Below are 17,477 nucleotides of genomic sequence, written 5' to 3' on the forward strand. Positions count from 1 at the left end.
GAGATAATTATTTCAGAAAGGCTGCTCCTGAGGAAACTGATGCGGTGGGGCAAGAACCTACCTTAGTGAATTGGGAAGGTCTTCTATGTCCCAAGACATAGATTTTAGATTTTAATTTTTTTTGCAGAAGGACCTAGGGGAGCAAGCGAGAGGGTCAACCCATTTGAGGATCCCCTCCTCCCTGCAGGAAAACACCCCCACCTTCACCCTCCCAAGCAAGATGGCGCCTGTTTCACAGACCCTCCTCATCCCTCCGCCCTGCCTTCCACACCTGTGTTTGCGTTGCTCCCGATACTGTTGATGGCCGACGGCACAGAGCCAGAGGAATGGAAGGACATGTGCCCATTTTCCCGTGGTGGCTTCTCCTGCCAGCCGTGCCCCAGGTCTCCGAGGCCCGTGTCTACGGGGCCCTGCCACTCGTCCGAGCCCTGGCGCGAGTGGTAGGCCGTGTCGGGCCGCCCCCTGCTCTGGCCGGAGTAGCCGCTGGAGAGGCGTTCCTCGAGGTGGTTGAGCCACAGGGCCAGGGAGTTGCGGTCGTCAAGCGTGGTGGCCGGGTGGATGAGGGCATAGGAGAGGAGCTGCCGGCTCTCCTCGATGAAGAGGTTGCTCTCGATGGAGTAGGCCAGCACCTTCTGCAAGAGCTTCATGTACTCGGACTTGGCATCTGTGTTGCCAGGCTGGAGGAGAGGCAGGTGGGAGAGGAGCAGGGAGACTACTTTATCCTTGGGCTCTTGGTGCCACTGACTGATGACAGCTGTTGGGGTAAGAGAGAGAGGGGCAAGTCAAGAGAATATCTTCTGGTGCTGCTGGGGATGACTGATTGATTTCAGTTGATTTGATTGACATCCTATGCCCTCTTAAAATGTTTGGGGGAGGGGTTATTGCTGTTTTTATTTTGATTATGTGCTTTCTTCCATTTTATTTATTAATACTTTTCAAGCTTATACATTTTGCTAGTTTTTTACATTTCACTAATTTTGACATTTCAAAACTTGACTTCCATCCCCCTCTTTCTGCGGTTCCTTAAACTTGTTTTTAGTATCTTCTGCATATCCAAATTAACTTAATTTACTCATTTATTCATCTTCTTTAAATATATACTGTTATAAAATTGCAGGTTGTTACAATAATCCTTCAATGTTTTTATCTGTTTCTAATTTATCTGAAATATTCAATAAACCATTTCCATTATTTTATTTAAAAAATGTTATCTTGATTTTCCGGTAACTTTCGCCATTTCTGCATATTCCATAAGTTTTTGCATCCATTCTTTCTTTACTGGGACTTCTGCTTCTTTCCATTTTTGGGCAAGTAACATTCTTGCCGCTTTAGTCACATACATGAATAAGTTTCTGCAAGTTTCTATGGTTTCTATACATTTTAGGTAGTTCTGTCCCTATAATTCTCAAAAGAAAAGCTTCTGGTTGTTTTTTTTACAAAGGTTATTTTAAACATCCTTTTCATTTCATTATATATCATTTCCTAGAAATGAATTGATTATGTATTTTGTGGTTTTATATTCAGATTTTAGCCTGTGAACCGCCCTGAGACTTGCCGATATAGGGTGGTATATAATAAGGAATAAGGAATAATTTATTGGCCAAGTACCAACATACTTGAAATTTTGCTTCGGCTACATTGCAATGTAAACGTACCTTATACAACACTGTTCCAATCACAATACAATAGCACAGCAAAGGAACCCCACCCATAACTGGCCTCCCCTTCCGCTACACAACTACGAATTTAACAATTTGATGGCACAAGGGGAAAAACTGTTCCTGTGCCTAGCCGCTTTTGTGTATAGAGTCCTGTAGTGACGTCCGGATGGAAGTAAGTCAAACAGATGATGACTGGGATGCAAAGGATCTGTGACAATTCGCTCTGCTCTCTTCCCAGCTCAGTTAGCATAAAATTCAATAAACAACAATGAGCCACTTCCAGGCACTCCAGTGTAAGCCTGTGAACAAGCAAGATTCTCCACACCAAGAAAGCCTGATGGCTTAGCTCAGGGGGCATCAAGGGAGGGGTGTCTCCAGCCACGCCACCCCACCTCTTGCCCTTGGAAGGCTTGCAAGCAGCTGCTGAAGAAGGACACTGAGCAACATCAGTTGCTCTAGGACTAAGGAGAAACTGTGAAGCTCCCTTATTATTTTTTGCTATTGAATGCTGCACGTTGTTTAATCATTCTGGTTACATTTAAGGTACAGTGGTACCTCTGGTTGCAGACGGGGATCCGTTCCAGAGCTCCGGTGAGATCCCGTGGTTTCCGTAATCAGAGGGACAGCTTCTGCACATGCACGCAGTAGAACGCTTCTGCGCATGCGGCAAAACCCAGAAAAATACTTCCGGGTTAGCTGCATTTGCATCCTGAAGGATACGCAACTGGAGGTGTGCATATCCAGAGGTATCACTGTACTGAAATGTGGGTTTTTTAAGTTATTATATTTTTGTTTTGCTGTGCTATTGTAAAATTTGTTATTATTGTAATTTTGTGTTGTGAACTGCCCTGAGAAGGGTAGTATACAAATTTAATAAAGAAAACCATAATAATACAGGCACCCCCCTGTTCTTGCAGGGGTTATGTTCCGAGGCACCAAGCACGTCGGTAAAATTGTGTATAACTGAAACCCATTGAAAAAGCCTGCAACCCACCCTCCCTTTTAGTGACGTTTCAGTGACGTCTTTATGACGTTTCCAGGTCACGTCTGGGTTCGGCACAATACACAAATACGCAATCACAATCATACTGAATGTGCGTAAACAAGTGGTTGCCTGTAATAAGTTTTCATAGTGTTTGTTTGAATGCATTCCTGTTTCTTTGTTGTAAGCTGCTTTGAGCACGATTTTTTGGTGTGGAAAGGCAGAATACAAATAAAACAAACAAATGAATCTATTTACATAGTATCACTGTGGTGTTTTTCAGAAGATGATGCTGGAAGCCACAGGTGAGGAAAGAGTGCTCAGGTCCTACCAGTGCGTTCCCCAATGGGGCATCTGGTTGGCCACTGTAAGAACAGGAGGCTGAACTAGTTAGGCCATTGGCCTGATCCTGCAGGCTCATCTTACATCCTTATATTTTAACAAAAGCACCTTCAATTGTTTCCGGAGAGTGTAGACCAGGCATCCCTCAGCCCTCCAGATGTTTTAGGACTGCAGTTCCTATCATCGCTGACCACTGGTCCTGTTAGCTAGGGGTGACGGGAGTTGTAGTCCCAAAACATCTGGAGGGCCGAGTTTGGGGGTCCCTGGTGTGGACAGAGATGCCGTTCCACAGAACAGGAGCAGCTACAGTAAAAGCCCTGCTCTCAGTTACTTCAGAGCAGGCTTCCGAGATTTTCAGAACTTGCAGGTGAAAACTCTCCTGCAGACAAAAGCAGTCTCTTCTTAGGACCACCTTCCCCAAGGTGAAGCCCTACAAATGTTTCCGACTACAGCTCCCAGCAGCCACCTAGCTGGGGCCGCTGGGAGCTGTAGTCCAAAGCATCTGCAGGGCTTTATCTTGGGTACAGGGGGGGGGAAAGGTTGATTGAGGGTGCTCAAGGTTGACTGAGGGTACTCCGAATTGTCTCCTGGCTTTATGTCAGCAGCCTCTGAAAGAGATTCAGTGAATTCAACCTCATTTCTCCCTTTTGCCTTAATCTTGGGCAACACTATTACTAGAGAGCTGTAGGAGTTGCATTTCGCCTCACAGATAAAAGGGAGAGGCTTCTGTGTGTTAGTTGCAAGGGTGGGGGTGAAGGGGGTACACGTGCTTGGGGAATGGAGCTTAACTGAGTGGCATGGAGTTCTCACAGCTTAGCAAGATCCGGCTGAACTTGTGAGGACACTTGGTCCTTATCAAGCGTTCGGCAAGAGGAGGCAGATGCCACAGGCTGATCACCCCCAAAGTGCTTGCATATACACTCCTAATCTGCAAATTAACCGAGATTAGTTATAGGAGGTCTACTTTTCCTCAGTATTCAGTCACGAGTAAACTGAGGGGGGGGGGCTCCTTGACCCATTTGCAATTTTAGTGTGAATCAGGAAGAACGTGCATTTGCAAACATGTGTACCAGGGAGGCCCACTCACAGAGCCAGAATTAGCTGCAGCTAAACCATATGCTCTGGGCAAATGCAGGTCCTCTATCTATCACAGTGTGCGAAGTGGTGCGAGGGGATGAATCACAGAGTTTCATGAATAAGGAATGGAAACATAATTTTATCTTCTTCTTTAATATCAGAATGCCGAGTCACCCAATAAAAAGTGACTGAGAAGTACTTTTAGCACACAATTAATCTATGGAATTTGCTGCTTCAAAACAGCCATTAGCCATGGGGAATTTTCTGAAGAATTGGACCTCTTCTTTGTAAATCTGCTTAACAGCAGCTATGAGTCACAACACAGCTAACTGGAGCCATGCTCACAGGAATACCAGGTGATCAGTGTTCGAAATTAGCCAGGCGCCAGGCGCGTTTTGTGACAGGTAACCAACCTTTCACGAGGAAGTAGAGATGCCTGGACACCTGGTTTAGTGCGTAACATCACCATCTGGCTGGCAACACCTTTCTTCATCATTCTGCCCCTCAATCATTTTGGTTGCCCTTTTCTGTACCTTTTCCAACTCTACAAAACCCTTTTGGAGGTGAGCGACCAGAGCGTGCCTAACCCAATTAAGGACCCGTGGCAATATTGCCACGTAAGCAGGTGGTCTGAATCCATTCTGACTGTGAGGATGTTAGGTGTAAGCTCCAGAGGGGAAAAAAGAGCTGACTTACCCGCACTGTTGGCCTCTGACTCCAGAACGTGGATCTCTGTGCAATCTGCCAACGAGTGCTCCAGGCACAGCTGCAGAAAGCGGGCTTGAGTGCGAGAGATACGCTTGAGGAGAGACAGCAGGGCCACCGTCTGCTCACATTCATTCCAACCTTTGAACCAGCCAGCAAGGATGCCCACCTGGTCCCGGAACATCATGGTGGCTGGCACCTCAGGCTCGGCGGCAACTCACCCACAATGGGGTCAAGAAAGCACCAGGGTTTGGGGTGGGGTGGGGGAAGGACCCCTCACATGGTTTCAACCTCAAGTCTGGAGGCTCGGCAGAAGGCCACAAACCAGAACACCGACTTTCCCGTTAGCAGAGAAGCAGAATGGCATGGAAAGGGAGTCTTTGCTGTTCCGAAGATCTTTGGGTTCTTTGGGGATTATTCCACTTCAGCAGGATGTCTCAGTACCCCCCTGTAAGAGAGAATGAGAGTCAAGGATGAGGATATTTGCATCCCTCCATATTTGTCTGCACCCTACAAAATTATGCTGGGCAAACAGAACCCCATACAATCTGCTGCTTTCAAAAACTCCCGTCTATCAACACAGTGTGGTAACAATGGAACACCCAGGCCCATTTGCATTTGTTTTTAAAATGATACTTTTTAATTATTGTGAAAGGCTCCCTGAGAATATTTATATTGAAGGATGGCATAGTAGTTGGTTAAAAAATAATAATACTGACTCAAGGAAATGTTAGACCTGCGTATGGTGGACCAGAGTTCAAATTCAGACGTGTCTCTGGGAGGCAGAGTCCAGGAGCAACTGATTTGGACAGGTCACACAAGGCTCAACATTTTGAACTTCAAAATGCAGTGTGATGACCACGGCAAACTCAAAAAGTGTGGAGCCCCTTTCACAGAAGTGCAGAGTTGGAAGGTACCCCAAGGGTCATCTAGCCCAACCCCCTGCAATGCAGGAATTACGGCTTTAGAATCGCTTCTTGCACCCTTCTAATCCAGGAATGCCAACCTAGGCCACAATCACAAAGCATTTGCTTCGGTTTGACTGGGGCACTTTTCACCCCTGTACTGCTCTTGCCCAGAGAAGAGCTTTTGGAGACCTCTGAGCAGGGACTGGCACACCAGTTAAGTCAAGGTTGGCACTGGCCAAGGATACACAGCTGTCTTTGAAGGCAACAAAGGGAAAGCCAAACAATAGTAGCCCCTCACGCCCAACCACTTGGGCACACTAACCCTATAGTAATGATGCCTCTCCCATTTCATTCCCTTGGTACCATGGAAGTTTAAACTCGAAGATCTTCAGAGCAGAGACCCCCTCCCCCATCATTCTTGCTCACGTGAAGTACTATATACTGTATATTCCTGCGTATAAGACTACTTTTTAACCCAGGGAAATCTTCTCAAAAGTTGGGGGTCGTCTTATACGCTGGGTCGTATTTCTTACACGGCGAGTATATCCCAAACTCTATATTTTAACTGGAAAAGTTGGGGGTCGTCTTATACGCCCAGTCGTCTTATATGCCGGAATATACGTATACTTTGATGATACTGCAGGAGCCATACAACTTGAACAGCACCTGAAAGTGACTTGGCCCAAAGGCCTTGAAAGGAGTCAGAAGCAAGATGAAAAACATGGGTTACCTCAAAGACACATGTAACTCCCACCCCCCACCAAAACCCCTCACCTATTACATAACTGAATGCCTGGGAATACAAAAGAATGCCAGTGTTGCTGGATAAAAGCTCCGTTAGTAGACTCCTCCTGCTTATCAGTGCAGAGGAAAGAACCAATTACAGATTATCTGCCTTTTGAATGATAAAAAGGACAAGCACAAAAATCCAAGGAATTTCCTAAAAACTAACTGGCATGAACACAAAATACTGTATCCACGCGCACAGCACAGCTTTCCCCACTGTCTGGGCTCTGCCTCGGGTTTAAACAGCTGTGAACTCTTTGACAGAGAAGCCTGTTTCTATTAAAGCCCTTATATAAAGAGAGAGCATCTGTCTTTAAAAGAGAGAGAGAGAGAGAGAGAGAGAGACTGAGGAAATGGCTGTCTGGATCCCTCTATCCTCTGGACACTATAATTAGAGCCAACCAAAGCAAAGGCCGTCCCCAAGAAAAGCCACCAGGAGAAGTCTGGAGAAGCAGCAAGGCAGCTGGCCCTAATTATACCTTCAGAGGAGGAAGGAGGCACATCAAATGCCACCCAAAGCTACGTAATGTGGAGGAGGGAGTCGCTTGGGTCTACAGATAGAGATCCAAAGCTGGGCAAGGGGCTGTGCCAACAGCTGGCAGAGCCATCCGGACGCTGGTCAGGGAGCAAGACAGGTTGAACTCTTCTCTGTGCTGTGACACCTTGGAGCTGCCATATCCTGATGCCATCAAGTGAAGGTGGTGGGGTTAGAACGAGCAGCCTACGTGAGGGCTTTCTGCTGATGGCAGTGGAGGAGGCTACCACCAGTGGGGATTCTGCCGGCATCACTTTCATCCAGCCACACTTCTGAACAAGGAGCTCTGTATTGGGGGAGTGGTGCTGCCCTCATCTCCTGGTGCCATTAGCCATGACTAGGCAGTTGCCTCTGGTGGCAGGCTGGGGACAAATCAGAGGAGCGCATTGCTCGCCGCCTCCTGTGCTTGTTGCTTTGGATGCTGCTGGCTCAGGGAAATGCTGGCAAGCGGTGGTGGGCGTCATTTTCTGTTTTGCCTCTTGTGGAGATATGTCCAGCCCTGGCTGGTGGAGCTTCTATTGGCCCAGGCAAATAGAGATCTCTGCCTCGTCCAAACCCGGTGCAGTGGGTTGTGGGGTTGGAACACAGCCCAAGAGAAAGAAAGTGAAGCTGAACCCCAATACTACTTTCCAGCCCTCAACGGCCTTGGCCCAGTACACCTGAAGGAGCGTCTCCACCGTCATTGTTCAGCCCAGACACTGAGGTCCAGCTCCGAGGGCCTTCTGGCAGTTAAATGTCTAATGTTCTACATTTTTTAATGTGCTGTAAGTCTCCAGAGCCTAGGGCTTGCTGATCATAAGGTTGGCGGTTCAAATCCCTGCGATGGGGTGAGCTCCCGTTGCCCGGTCCCAGCTCCTGCCAACCTAGCAGTTCGAAAGCACGTCAAAGTGCAAGTAGATAAATAGGTACCGCTCCGGCGGAAAGGTAAACGGCGTTTCCGTGTGCTGCTCTGGTTTCACCAGAAGTGGCTTTGTCATGCTGTCCACAACCTGGAATCTGTACACCGGCTCCCTCGGCCAATAAAGTGAGATGAGTGCCACAACCCCAGAGTCAGTCACGACTGGACCTAATGGTCAGGGGTCCCTTTACCTTTACCTTTAAGTCTCCCAGAGTGGCTAGGGAAACCCAGCCAGATGGGCGGGGTATGAATAATAAAATTATCGTTGTTGTTGTTGCAGGCACCGTCCACCGAGAGCGAAAACATTATCAACACTCAACCAGGGCTCTGACCGGCTTTGCAAGTCAGACAGGGTTCAGAAACCCCCAAAGTTTCTGAACACATGATGGCAACAGCCCCAAGCTTAATGAACATAAGAGGGGGTTTGGTGGATCAGATTGAAAGGTCTATCTAGTTCAACATCCTGTTCTGGCAGCCACCACCCAGGAACTCCAAAGGGAAGCCCACAAGGAGGACCTGGGTGCAGCAGCACTCTCATCTCAGACGGCCTCAGCCCAGTATACCTGAAGGAGCGTCTCCACTCCCATATTGTTCTGCCCGGACACTGAGGTCCAGTGCCGAGGGCCTTCTGGCGGTTCCCTCGCTGAGAGAAGCCAAGTTACAGGGAACCAAGCAGAGGGCCTTTTCGGTAGTGGTGCCCACCCTGTGGAACGCGCTCCCATCAGATGTCAAGGAAATAAACAACAACCTGACGTTTAGAAGACATTTGAAGGCAGCCCTGTTTAGGGAAGCTTTTAATATTTAATAGAATATTGTATTTTAATACTTCTGTTGGAAGCCGCCCAGAGTGGCAGGGGAAATCCAGCCAAATGGGCAGGGTTTAAATAATAAATGGGCAGGGTGTAAATTATTATTATTATTATTATTATTATTATTATTATTATTATTATGCAACTCCCAGCGAATGGCATTCAGAGGCAGGTTCTTTCCCTGGTCCTGAAGGTCATTTGCATTAGCCATCGTAACTAGTAGCCATGGGAATGGCTTTAGCATCCAATTTCCCCCTGAACCACAACCCTGTAGAGCAGTGGTTCCAGATTAGCTAGGCACTGTGGACCGCCTGTTGTTCAAAAGCCAAGCCATGGACCCCCTTACTTTTGGAAATGTTGGCATCTCTATGGTAGGTTTTGCTATGTGAATGGTGTCACAGATGCCCTGGCGTCTGCAGACCATCAACTGGGAGCCACTCCTGTAGAGCAAAACTTTTGATACTAGCTGCAGGTGGCGACTATTTTAGGCACGTCCAATAGATGCACCATCGCCAAAGCATCCTTTTGGACCTGGAAGAGGGCAGAATGGGGGCCAGGGACAGACACCCCCACCCCATGCGAAATGGTCACTGTCTGTACTAGGAGTTCTGTACTGTACATTATAGCCCCATCCTAGGACCCAGCTACTACGCAGCACAAATGTTCTTCACAAAAAATCCAAGGGGGCACTGGTGGCAGCTCTTCTCTCTGAACCTCAAAGGGATAATGCTGAAACTGAAGTCTGCTTCCCCAACAAACTGGCAACCCATCAAACGCAGGCAGTAGGATGCAGCCTATGTGGCCTGTGGCTAACCTGCCCCTGTCCCTAAAACATCCAAGTATCTTAAAAGGCCAGCATATCCCTGGTTCTCACAGCTGAGAAATCAAAACGTGGGAAACAGGGCTGCCAAGAGCTACAAAAAGGACTTTTAAACCAGAATGCAAAAGGCCCAATTCAAAATGAGGTTTCAGGGCTCAGGAGGATGCTTGGCACTATTTCAAGCATGAGGAGGCCAGCAACACTACAGCTCTTGATCACAGCAACAGGTGGGACTTGAGAGGAAGAGTCAGGTCTGTATCGGCACACTTCTAGCTGACCAAAATTGTGCTAAAGCAGTGAAGGTGAAAGGCTCATTAGGAAGAAAGAACACTGGCCTTGGAAGGGAGAATCTCCGAAGCCTTGATGACTCTCCCTGCTTTACTATCCGTAATTTGGCTAGCTTTAGTTTTCACATATTGCTCAGCCAGAAAGGAGCCCCCACAAAAACATAGTAATAAGGTTCACCCTGAATTAGGTCTTGTCCACACTCTTGTTTGACCTGAGTTTTGACTGTCGTGGATTGATTCATTTCCCTGGGTCTGAGAGTTTTTCTTGTTGTTCTGTAGCTGTGCCTTGCAAAAATCTGATCTGAACTGGATATTATCAGACCCATGGAAAATCCGGAAAAAGCGATTCTGCTTAGCCAAGCTTCAATTCACCAGGTAAGACTGAACTTTCGCAAGGCACGACAAGAAAAGCTCTTGGACCCGGAGGAATTAATCAGTACACAATATGATCAAAATATGGTTCAAGCAAAAGTGTGGACAAGCCTTTATTTGTTCACATACCCTTTCCAGGTGATTTCCAGAGTGGCTGGGGCAATCCAATCAGGTGGGCAACATGCAAATAATAAAATTATCACTATTAAATTATTACCTACCTACGTGTGCTTTAGGAATCAAAGTCTGTTTTTTAAATAAAGTATTTATATACCACTTTATCATGTAAAGAAAAATATCAAAGCGGTTTACAGCAATAATACATAAAACATATAATAAATTTAAACAATTAGCCATTGTGCAAATTCATAAAGAACTCTGGGGTATCCTCCTCACAGTTACCAGTGCCCTGGTAAATGAAAAGCTTTGCCCGAGCCTAGTCCAATACTGATATACACACACAAGCCAATTACTCTCTATGGTAGCGCATGCAAGCAAACGGCTTCACAGCTGAAGCGTGCAGAGGAAGTACAAGTGAATGGAAAGCCCAGAAGATAAACAAGCTTGCCAATCCCAGCCTGTCATGTAATGAAGCCTGCAAAGCAGCTCATGGAATGACAAACTGGATGATGACCCTCAGCACCCACGTTGTCTCATGCACTCAACCCAATTTCCAACCCCCTTGCAAAACTCCCAGAAGTTAAAAACCCAACTAATTGTGAAGTGCAAAGTTTGCACTAGTTGGGTCTTCTTGCAAGCCAGGTAAGAGACACACCCACCTTAAAACAGGGACCAGAACAAGTTTCCAATAGACAGTTCAGAATAAGACTTATGGGTCATTTTATAATCTAAGGACACTCAACAGTGGCGCATCACAAAATGTATTTTGAGTCAGATAAGCTTTCCCCCAAATAAAGTCTTTTGACCAGGCCCTTACATATCCACAGCACACAATTTGGGACCACATTACTAGTGTTATAGAGCATTACAGTAACAGATGACCTCTCCTTCCAAGATTCTTAATCTGCTTTTGCTCTCTGGTTGCAGTTTCTAGGCAGGCAGAAGAATGGCAGAATCTCAGCCTTCTTATCTCTTGTCCTGACAAATCTGGTTACAGAGTGTTAAATGCAAGACAGGAAGCCTGAGGGGAAAAAAGGATGGAACCACAAGCTTCAACCAACCAATAAGTCAAGAAACGTTCGACAATAGGGTTGCCAGTTTATATCATGCTTAGTGTTAATAGTTTGTACTGTCACCAGTGACTCCCACAATTGCAGACAAGGCTCCTCCAAAGGTTTACTTGTGTGTGAAAGAAGCATGCCTACAATTTTCAATCAAGAAAAAAAAGTGCACCCATCACCAAAAGTTTGGGAAACACTGGCCTGGTCATACCAGTTATTAAAGTTCCCTCTTTGCAACATTAACTTGAAGACCCAAAGATAAATGTTCAAAAAACCACAATTACAGTACAGTTAAAAGAGAAAGAGACTTTCTTCCATACACAAACCCTTTCCGCCAGTGATCCCAAGGTATACAAAGAGAACAGCAAGATGTTTTGGAGAGAAGTTAAATGATTATTTCAGGAGTCAGTATTTCACACCTCAGGTATTGCCATCAGTTTATCTCCTTCAGGCAGGGCAAAACAGCTTTCCACTTCTATACAGAGAGACCAGTATTGTAGTTTATTGATTTAGCAACACAAATAGAAAGCTCTCCTAGAAACCATTCAGAACAAATGGCTGAAAAGAAAGATGGGAGGAAGCCCCAGTACGCTGAGCCTTATAATTCAGAAAGTACAAGATTCAAACAGAAAGTGCACCAGAAAATTACACCACGCCCACCAGGGCCATGTGACCAGGCCTGCCAAATACCACCCCCAATGTGTTCAATTCTTGCAGAGAGATGCTCAAGTTCTGCACCAACAGCACACGCTGTCCCCTCTGAGGAGTTGAAGGGTCACCATCCAGCCTAAGTCAGAGCATCCATTTATCTAAATGCCCAGAGGAAAACCGGAATTACTATACTCCTCTTTCCAACCACCTTACAGGTGTCATAAAAGCAACCAATGAGTTTTCATCTATTGAAGGGGGGGGGGAGAACACAAGCTTTTTGACTGGGATAATCAGGAAGCAGTCTGAACATACATTTTGCTTCAACTGTCTAAACCTGTGCAGAGGCATAAGAATATTCTGGCTCTCTTGGAAAAGCCTTCCAAAACTCTCAGGAAACAAACCTACCTGGGAAGAAATTTCCCAATAAGACCCTTAGGTGAACAATGGGCACAGCTGCTTCATTATGATGTGCCCATTTGGTCTAAGGAGTGGCAAGGAGAGGAGAAAATGATAAAAGGCACTTTTAAGATCCTTCCAATTTGTGTTCCAGATAAGGGAAGACAAGGGAAGCTGCTTCTGGAGGTGGGGAGGAGGCTTGCTGAATGTGGAAAGTTTCTGGACCAGGAGAGAGGTAAAGCACTAGATAAGCGTATCATTGGCTGGATAACTGGATTAATAGTTGATGCCCAAACCAAGCAAGGGAGCCTTAAATGTTACTTACTGTAGAAAGAAGTGCAAGGGGCTAATAATGATTATCAGCACAACTCCTGGGCTTTGGGGAGAAAAAAGTGTGTGAGGAAAAAGCCTATATTTAAAGAAGGGAATGTTGACTTCTGGTCAAAAGGTGTAACTGAAGATGGAATGGGGTGCGGGGGAAAGGATGGATGATCTAGATTAGGAAGGAAGGAGGGTATTCAGTCTCACCTAAAACAAAACACCCAGTATTGGGGCCGGGTCGGAGCTAAGAATGGATACCACAAATTGAGATCAAGAGAGATGGAAACGACAGCCAGCCAGCCGTTGGGAGATGCTCTAGCACTAGATTTTAAGCACTGAGTGAGGAGCAGGGCTAGAACCCGTCAAGGTCCTCCCTCCAATTTCTATGACTCCAGAACTCATCTTAGGGATTGGAGGTGGAGGAGTCCTAAGAGATGGAATACAAACAATGGAGGAGAAAGCACAAGAACACGGCTAGATCAGAGCAAAGACACACCTAGCCCAGCATCCCTCAGGAAGCAGGGCCTGAAAGCAACATCACCATCACCAGCCCAACACTGCCAATCTCCAGGATCTGGTCTGTTGAAATGCACTGAACCCTGAGCACAGGAGGTTCCCCTTACCCATCATGGGACTCTTAATTTTGAGGCCATGGGTTTGAGCCTCACATTGGGCAACAGATTCCTGCATTGTTGGGGTTGTACAAGATGACCCTCATGGTCCCTTTCCAACTCAACAATTCTATGATCCCCACCTCCACCCAGATATGATCAACCCTCCCTTAAAACCAGCTTTAAAATGGGGGCGGGTGAGAGAAGAGTATTAAATATATTAAATTTGGGAAGGGGTGAGCATGAATTTGATGAAAAGGAGCTGGAATGTGAGGAATGGGTGAGAGGCATGGAGGGAGAACAGAGGCTCAGGCCCCCCAAAGTGTGTATATATCATCAAATACATACATATCTCTATGCTGGGGGTGGCGAAGAGAAGAGGCTTCAACATCTTAATTTGGGAAAGGGGTGGGTGGGGTTGATGGGAGGGCAAGTGGGGAGGAGGGAAAACGGGCTCAGTACCCCCACCCCCGCCAAATTTTAACATGAATACCTCTATATGTGGGGCATAGCTGTCAAGTTCTCCCTTTTTTAAAAGGGAAATTCTCTTATGCTGAATAGGCTTCCTCGCAAGAAAAGGGAAAACTTGACAGCTATGATGTGGGGGCAAAGGGGAAGAGGATTTATACCTTAAATTGGGAAAGGGGTGGGTGGGGGTGATGAGGAGCATGGGCTGGAGTGTGAGGAGGGGGAGGAAGGGAGGCCCCCCTAAAGTGTGTCTATTTCTATATCACCAACTACATCCACATCTTTATACTGGTGGGGTGGGGGGGGAGGCTCAAAGGGGTGGTGGCGGCGGCTTGGGATGGGGCGTGTCCGCTGCCCAGCCCCTCCCACTAGGGGCGGGGCCTCCTTCGCCTACTGAGGACCACTGGGGAGGGGGAGGGGCCCGCAAGGCGGGGAGGGGGAGGGGGCGAGGGTGGGGGCAGTGGGGGGAGGGCAAGGGGCCCGCGACTCCCCCTCAGGGCCCGCTCTCCCTCCGTCGTCCTCCCCACCGCTCCCCTGCGCCTCACTCACCGTCGCTGCGGCCCACTGCGGCCCCTCCAGGGAAAGGCAGAGGGAGGCAGGCAGGCAGGGCCGGCGCAAACACACGCACACACGCACAGCGCCAGATACCACACACTCCAGAGGGCGGCGCGCGACGTCACAACGCACGGCGACGTCAGCACGCGCGCGCACGCCGGACCCGCCCTCCGTCCCCGTCCCTCTTCCCCGCTCCAGTCCGCGGCGCCGTCGCCCCGCTACGTCACCTCCTCCCCACCTCCCTCGCCTCTCCATTGGCTAGGACTGCCGCGCGTCAAGCGCCAACGGACAGCTGCCCGAGCCAGTGAGCGGCTTCCTCTGAGAGGGTCGGGTGGGGAGCATGAACTTCCACCTCCCCCAATAGGAGAGCGGAGCTTTCCAACCCTTTAATCCGAGGGAGAGAGAGATCAGCCCTACCCCTCGCTTTTTCGCCGCCAGTGAGCGGCGGGGGAAGGCGGGCTTTGAGCTCCCGAGCCGCCAATGAGCTGGCGAGAGGCGGGAAGGGGTGGTGGGGTGGGGACGGAGGCGTGGCCTCCGAGGTAACGCTCCAGGTGCCCTCAGATCCAGGGCCCCGCCCCCTCCGCTTACTTTTCCCGCCCAAAGCGTCTCCTCACGCAACGACATTCCCTCGCTTTCAATTCTCCAAGGGATTTAAACCGCCCCTCACAATATGTATATACTCGGTCCGATAAAAACACACATTTTAGGCCCATGTTCCGATCAATAGTGTATCAAGCACTACGTGCCCGTGCGTGTGTTCAATTTATATATTGAAAAAATAAATAATAGTTGGGTTCTGAGAGACCCAAGTGTTAACCTGACATAAATTTATTCTTTCTTTTTCTTCTCCTGAAAATAAAGAAGAAACTGGTCATTGCCCTTGAAGGAATTAAAACCTGTTCACACATCCAGTCACAACCAGAAATGGGAAAACTTAAATTCTCTTCGAGGGCGCTGACAGCATAGTTTGTAAAGGAATACAAGTTTATATGTATTGCATAAAACAGGATAAAATGCATTTTGCCGTTAAAATAATGACTAAAAACGAGGCATTCTGACAGAAGAGTTCGCTCCCTTGAAGAATTGTACCTTCCCCTCACAAACTTCATCATATCTGATGAAGTGTGCATGCACACGAAAGCTCATACCAAAATAAAAACTTAGTTGGTCTTTAAGGTGCTACTGAAGGAATTTTTTTATTTTGTTTCGACTCAGACCAACACGGCTACCTACCTGTAACTAAAACTTCATCATCGTTTGGCAAACGGCCTTAACTGGAAAAATCACCACTAAAAAAATGTCTCACAGGACAAAAAAAAAACCCCCAACAATAACGAAGGAAAACATAATTTCCATGAAATCGGGCATGGTTTTATTGTATATACAAAGGATGAAGCACATGGAAGTGAATTACGCCCCCCCCCCCCCAGTTTATGGCACAGTTTGGTGTGTATAGACCAGAAAGGTTTTTATTTCATTTTGATTCCCACAGTCCATTTCCTGTAACACAGAAAGTAAACAATACAATAAGGCAAAACACGTCAACGTTAATGGAAAAGTCTGTTACGGCTTGAAAATAGATTTTATTTACAGTATTTATTTTTTAGATGAGCTCTTAGATCCTAATAACTTTCATTTACTTCAGCTCCTGATACGCCTCTCCTTTTCCCTTTCCCGTGTTTGTTAATATTTTGAAATGCAATAAAAACACAATCTGAAATAAAATAAAAGGAAAGGGGGGGGAAATAGGAGAGCAACAAAGATTATTAAGGGTCTGGAAAACAAGCCTTATGAGGAACGGTTGAAGGAGCTGGGTATGTTTAGCCTGGGAAAGAGAAGACTCAGAGCAGATATTATAGCCATCTTCAAATATCTGTCAAAGAGCTGTCACATGGAAGAGGGAACAAGCTTGTTTTCTCCTGCTCTGGAGGGTAGGACTCGAACCAATGGCTTCAGATTGACAGTGGAATGGTCTCCAGCGGAAAGTTGTGGACTCTCCTTCCTTGGAGGTTTCTAAGCAGAGGTTGGATCTATCATGGATGCTTTAGCTGAGATGCCTGCATTGCAGGCTGTTAGACTAGATGACTCTTTGTGCACCTTCCAATTCTACGATTCTATTTCAGGTGGCATGCACCGGTAGATTAATCAAGATTTGTGTGTCTCTCTTATTCAAGAAGTAGTCACTCCATCACAGTTTGAGAACTGTAGGTGAAGGTGAAATGTGTTGTTTGCAACCATCACTTTTCAGGAATCTCAGTGCCAGTTACTTGGAGAGAAGTCATCATAGAATCATAGAGTTGGAAGAGACCACAAGGGCCATCCAGTCCCATCCCCTGACAAGCAGGAAACACCATCAAAGCATTCCTGACAGATGGCTGTCAAGCCTCCACTTAAAGCCCTCCAAAGAAGGAGACTCCACCACACTCCTTGGCAGCAAATTCCACTGCCGAACAGCTCCTACTGTCAGGGAGTTCTTCCTAATGTTTAGGTGGAATCTTCTTTCTTGCAGCTTGAATCCATTGCTCCATGTCCGCTTCTCTGGAGCAGCAGAAAACAACCTTTCTCCCTCCTCCATATGGCATCCTCTAATATATTTGAACATGGCTATCATATCACCCCATAACCTTCTCTTCTCCAGGCTAAACATACCCAGCTCCCTAAGCCGTTCCTCATAAGGCATTGTTTCCAGGCCTTTGACCATTTTGGTTGCCCTCCTCTGGACACGTTCCAGCTTGTCAGTATCCTTCTTGAACTGTCGTGCCCAGAACTGGACACAGTACTCCAGGTGAGGTCTGACCATACCTATGTACAATTGGGTGTTGGTACCAAAGCTAGATCACTCAGTCTCATTTGGATATTATTAGACTGGTAACTGAATCCCCCTGTTCACGCTTACTTTCTGCTTGTGTCTGTCCTTCTATTGAAAGGCTGAGCCTGCTTTGAGTCTGATCCTGAACCCTCTAGGATTGGTGCCATCTTTCTTGTACTCTGCCTGTGGCTTCCCCTTTTGTAACTGCGAATGGAAACCTTTTACTTCTCTCTGGACTCCTCCCTACCACCAGCAATGACTTCCGCCCCAGCAGAACTTCCCTTTGCAGCTGTCAAGAGTGTG

At 47.1% G+C, this 17,477-nt stretch overlaps 1 protein-coding gene across 3 annotated transcripts in view; it reads right to left on the reverse strand.

Moving 5' to 3' along the window:
- The window catches only part of SAMD4B (sterile alpha motif domain containing 4B), a 31,289-nt gene extending 16,731 nt beyond the window's left edge, over positions 1-14,558 (reverse strand). For 2 of the 3 annotated variants that reach the window (XM_035117371.2, XM_035117370.2), the window contains exons 1-3: positions 14,360-14,558; positions 4,759-5,215; positions 272-754 (exon numbers count right to left, since the gene is read on the reverse strand). In XM_035117371.2, the coding sequence (XP_034973262.2) occupies positions 272-754; positions 4,759-4,954 (679 nt within the window). In that variant the 5' untranslated portion in view covers positions 4,955-5,215; positions 14,360-14,558. Of the gene's footprint in view, positions 1-271; positions 755-4,758; positions 5,216-11,171; positions 14,005-14,359 lie in introns of those variants that run through there. The other variant, XM_060275468.1, reaches the window with a different exon arrangement.
- Between the last annotated feature and the right edge of the window lie 2,919 nt (positions 14,559-17,477).

The sequence above is a fragment of the Zootoca vivipara genome, chromosome 6 (genome assembly GCF_963506605.1).
Source record: "Zootoca vivipara chromosome 6, rZooViv1.1, whole genome shotgun sequence".
Classification (NCBI taxonomy): domain Eukaryota; kingdom Metazoa; phylum Chordata; class Lepidosauria; order Squamata; family Lacertidae; genus Zootoca; species Zootoca vivipara.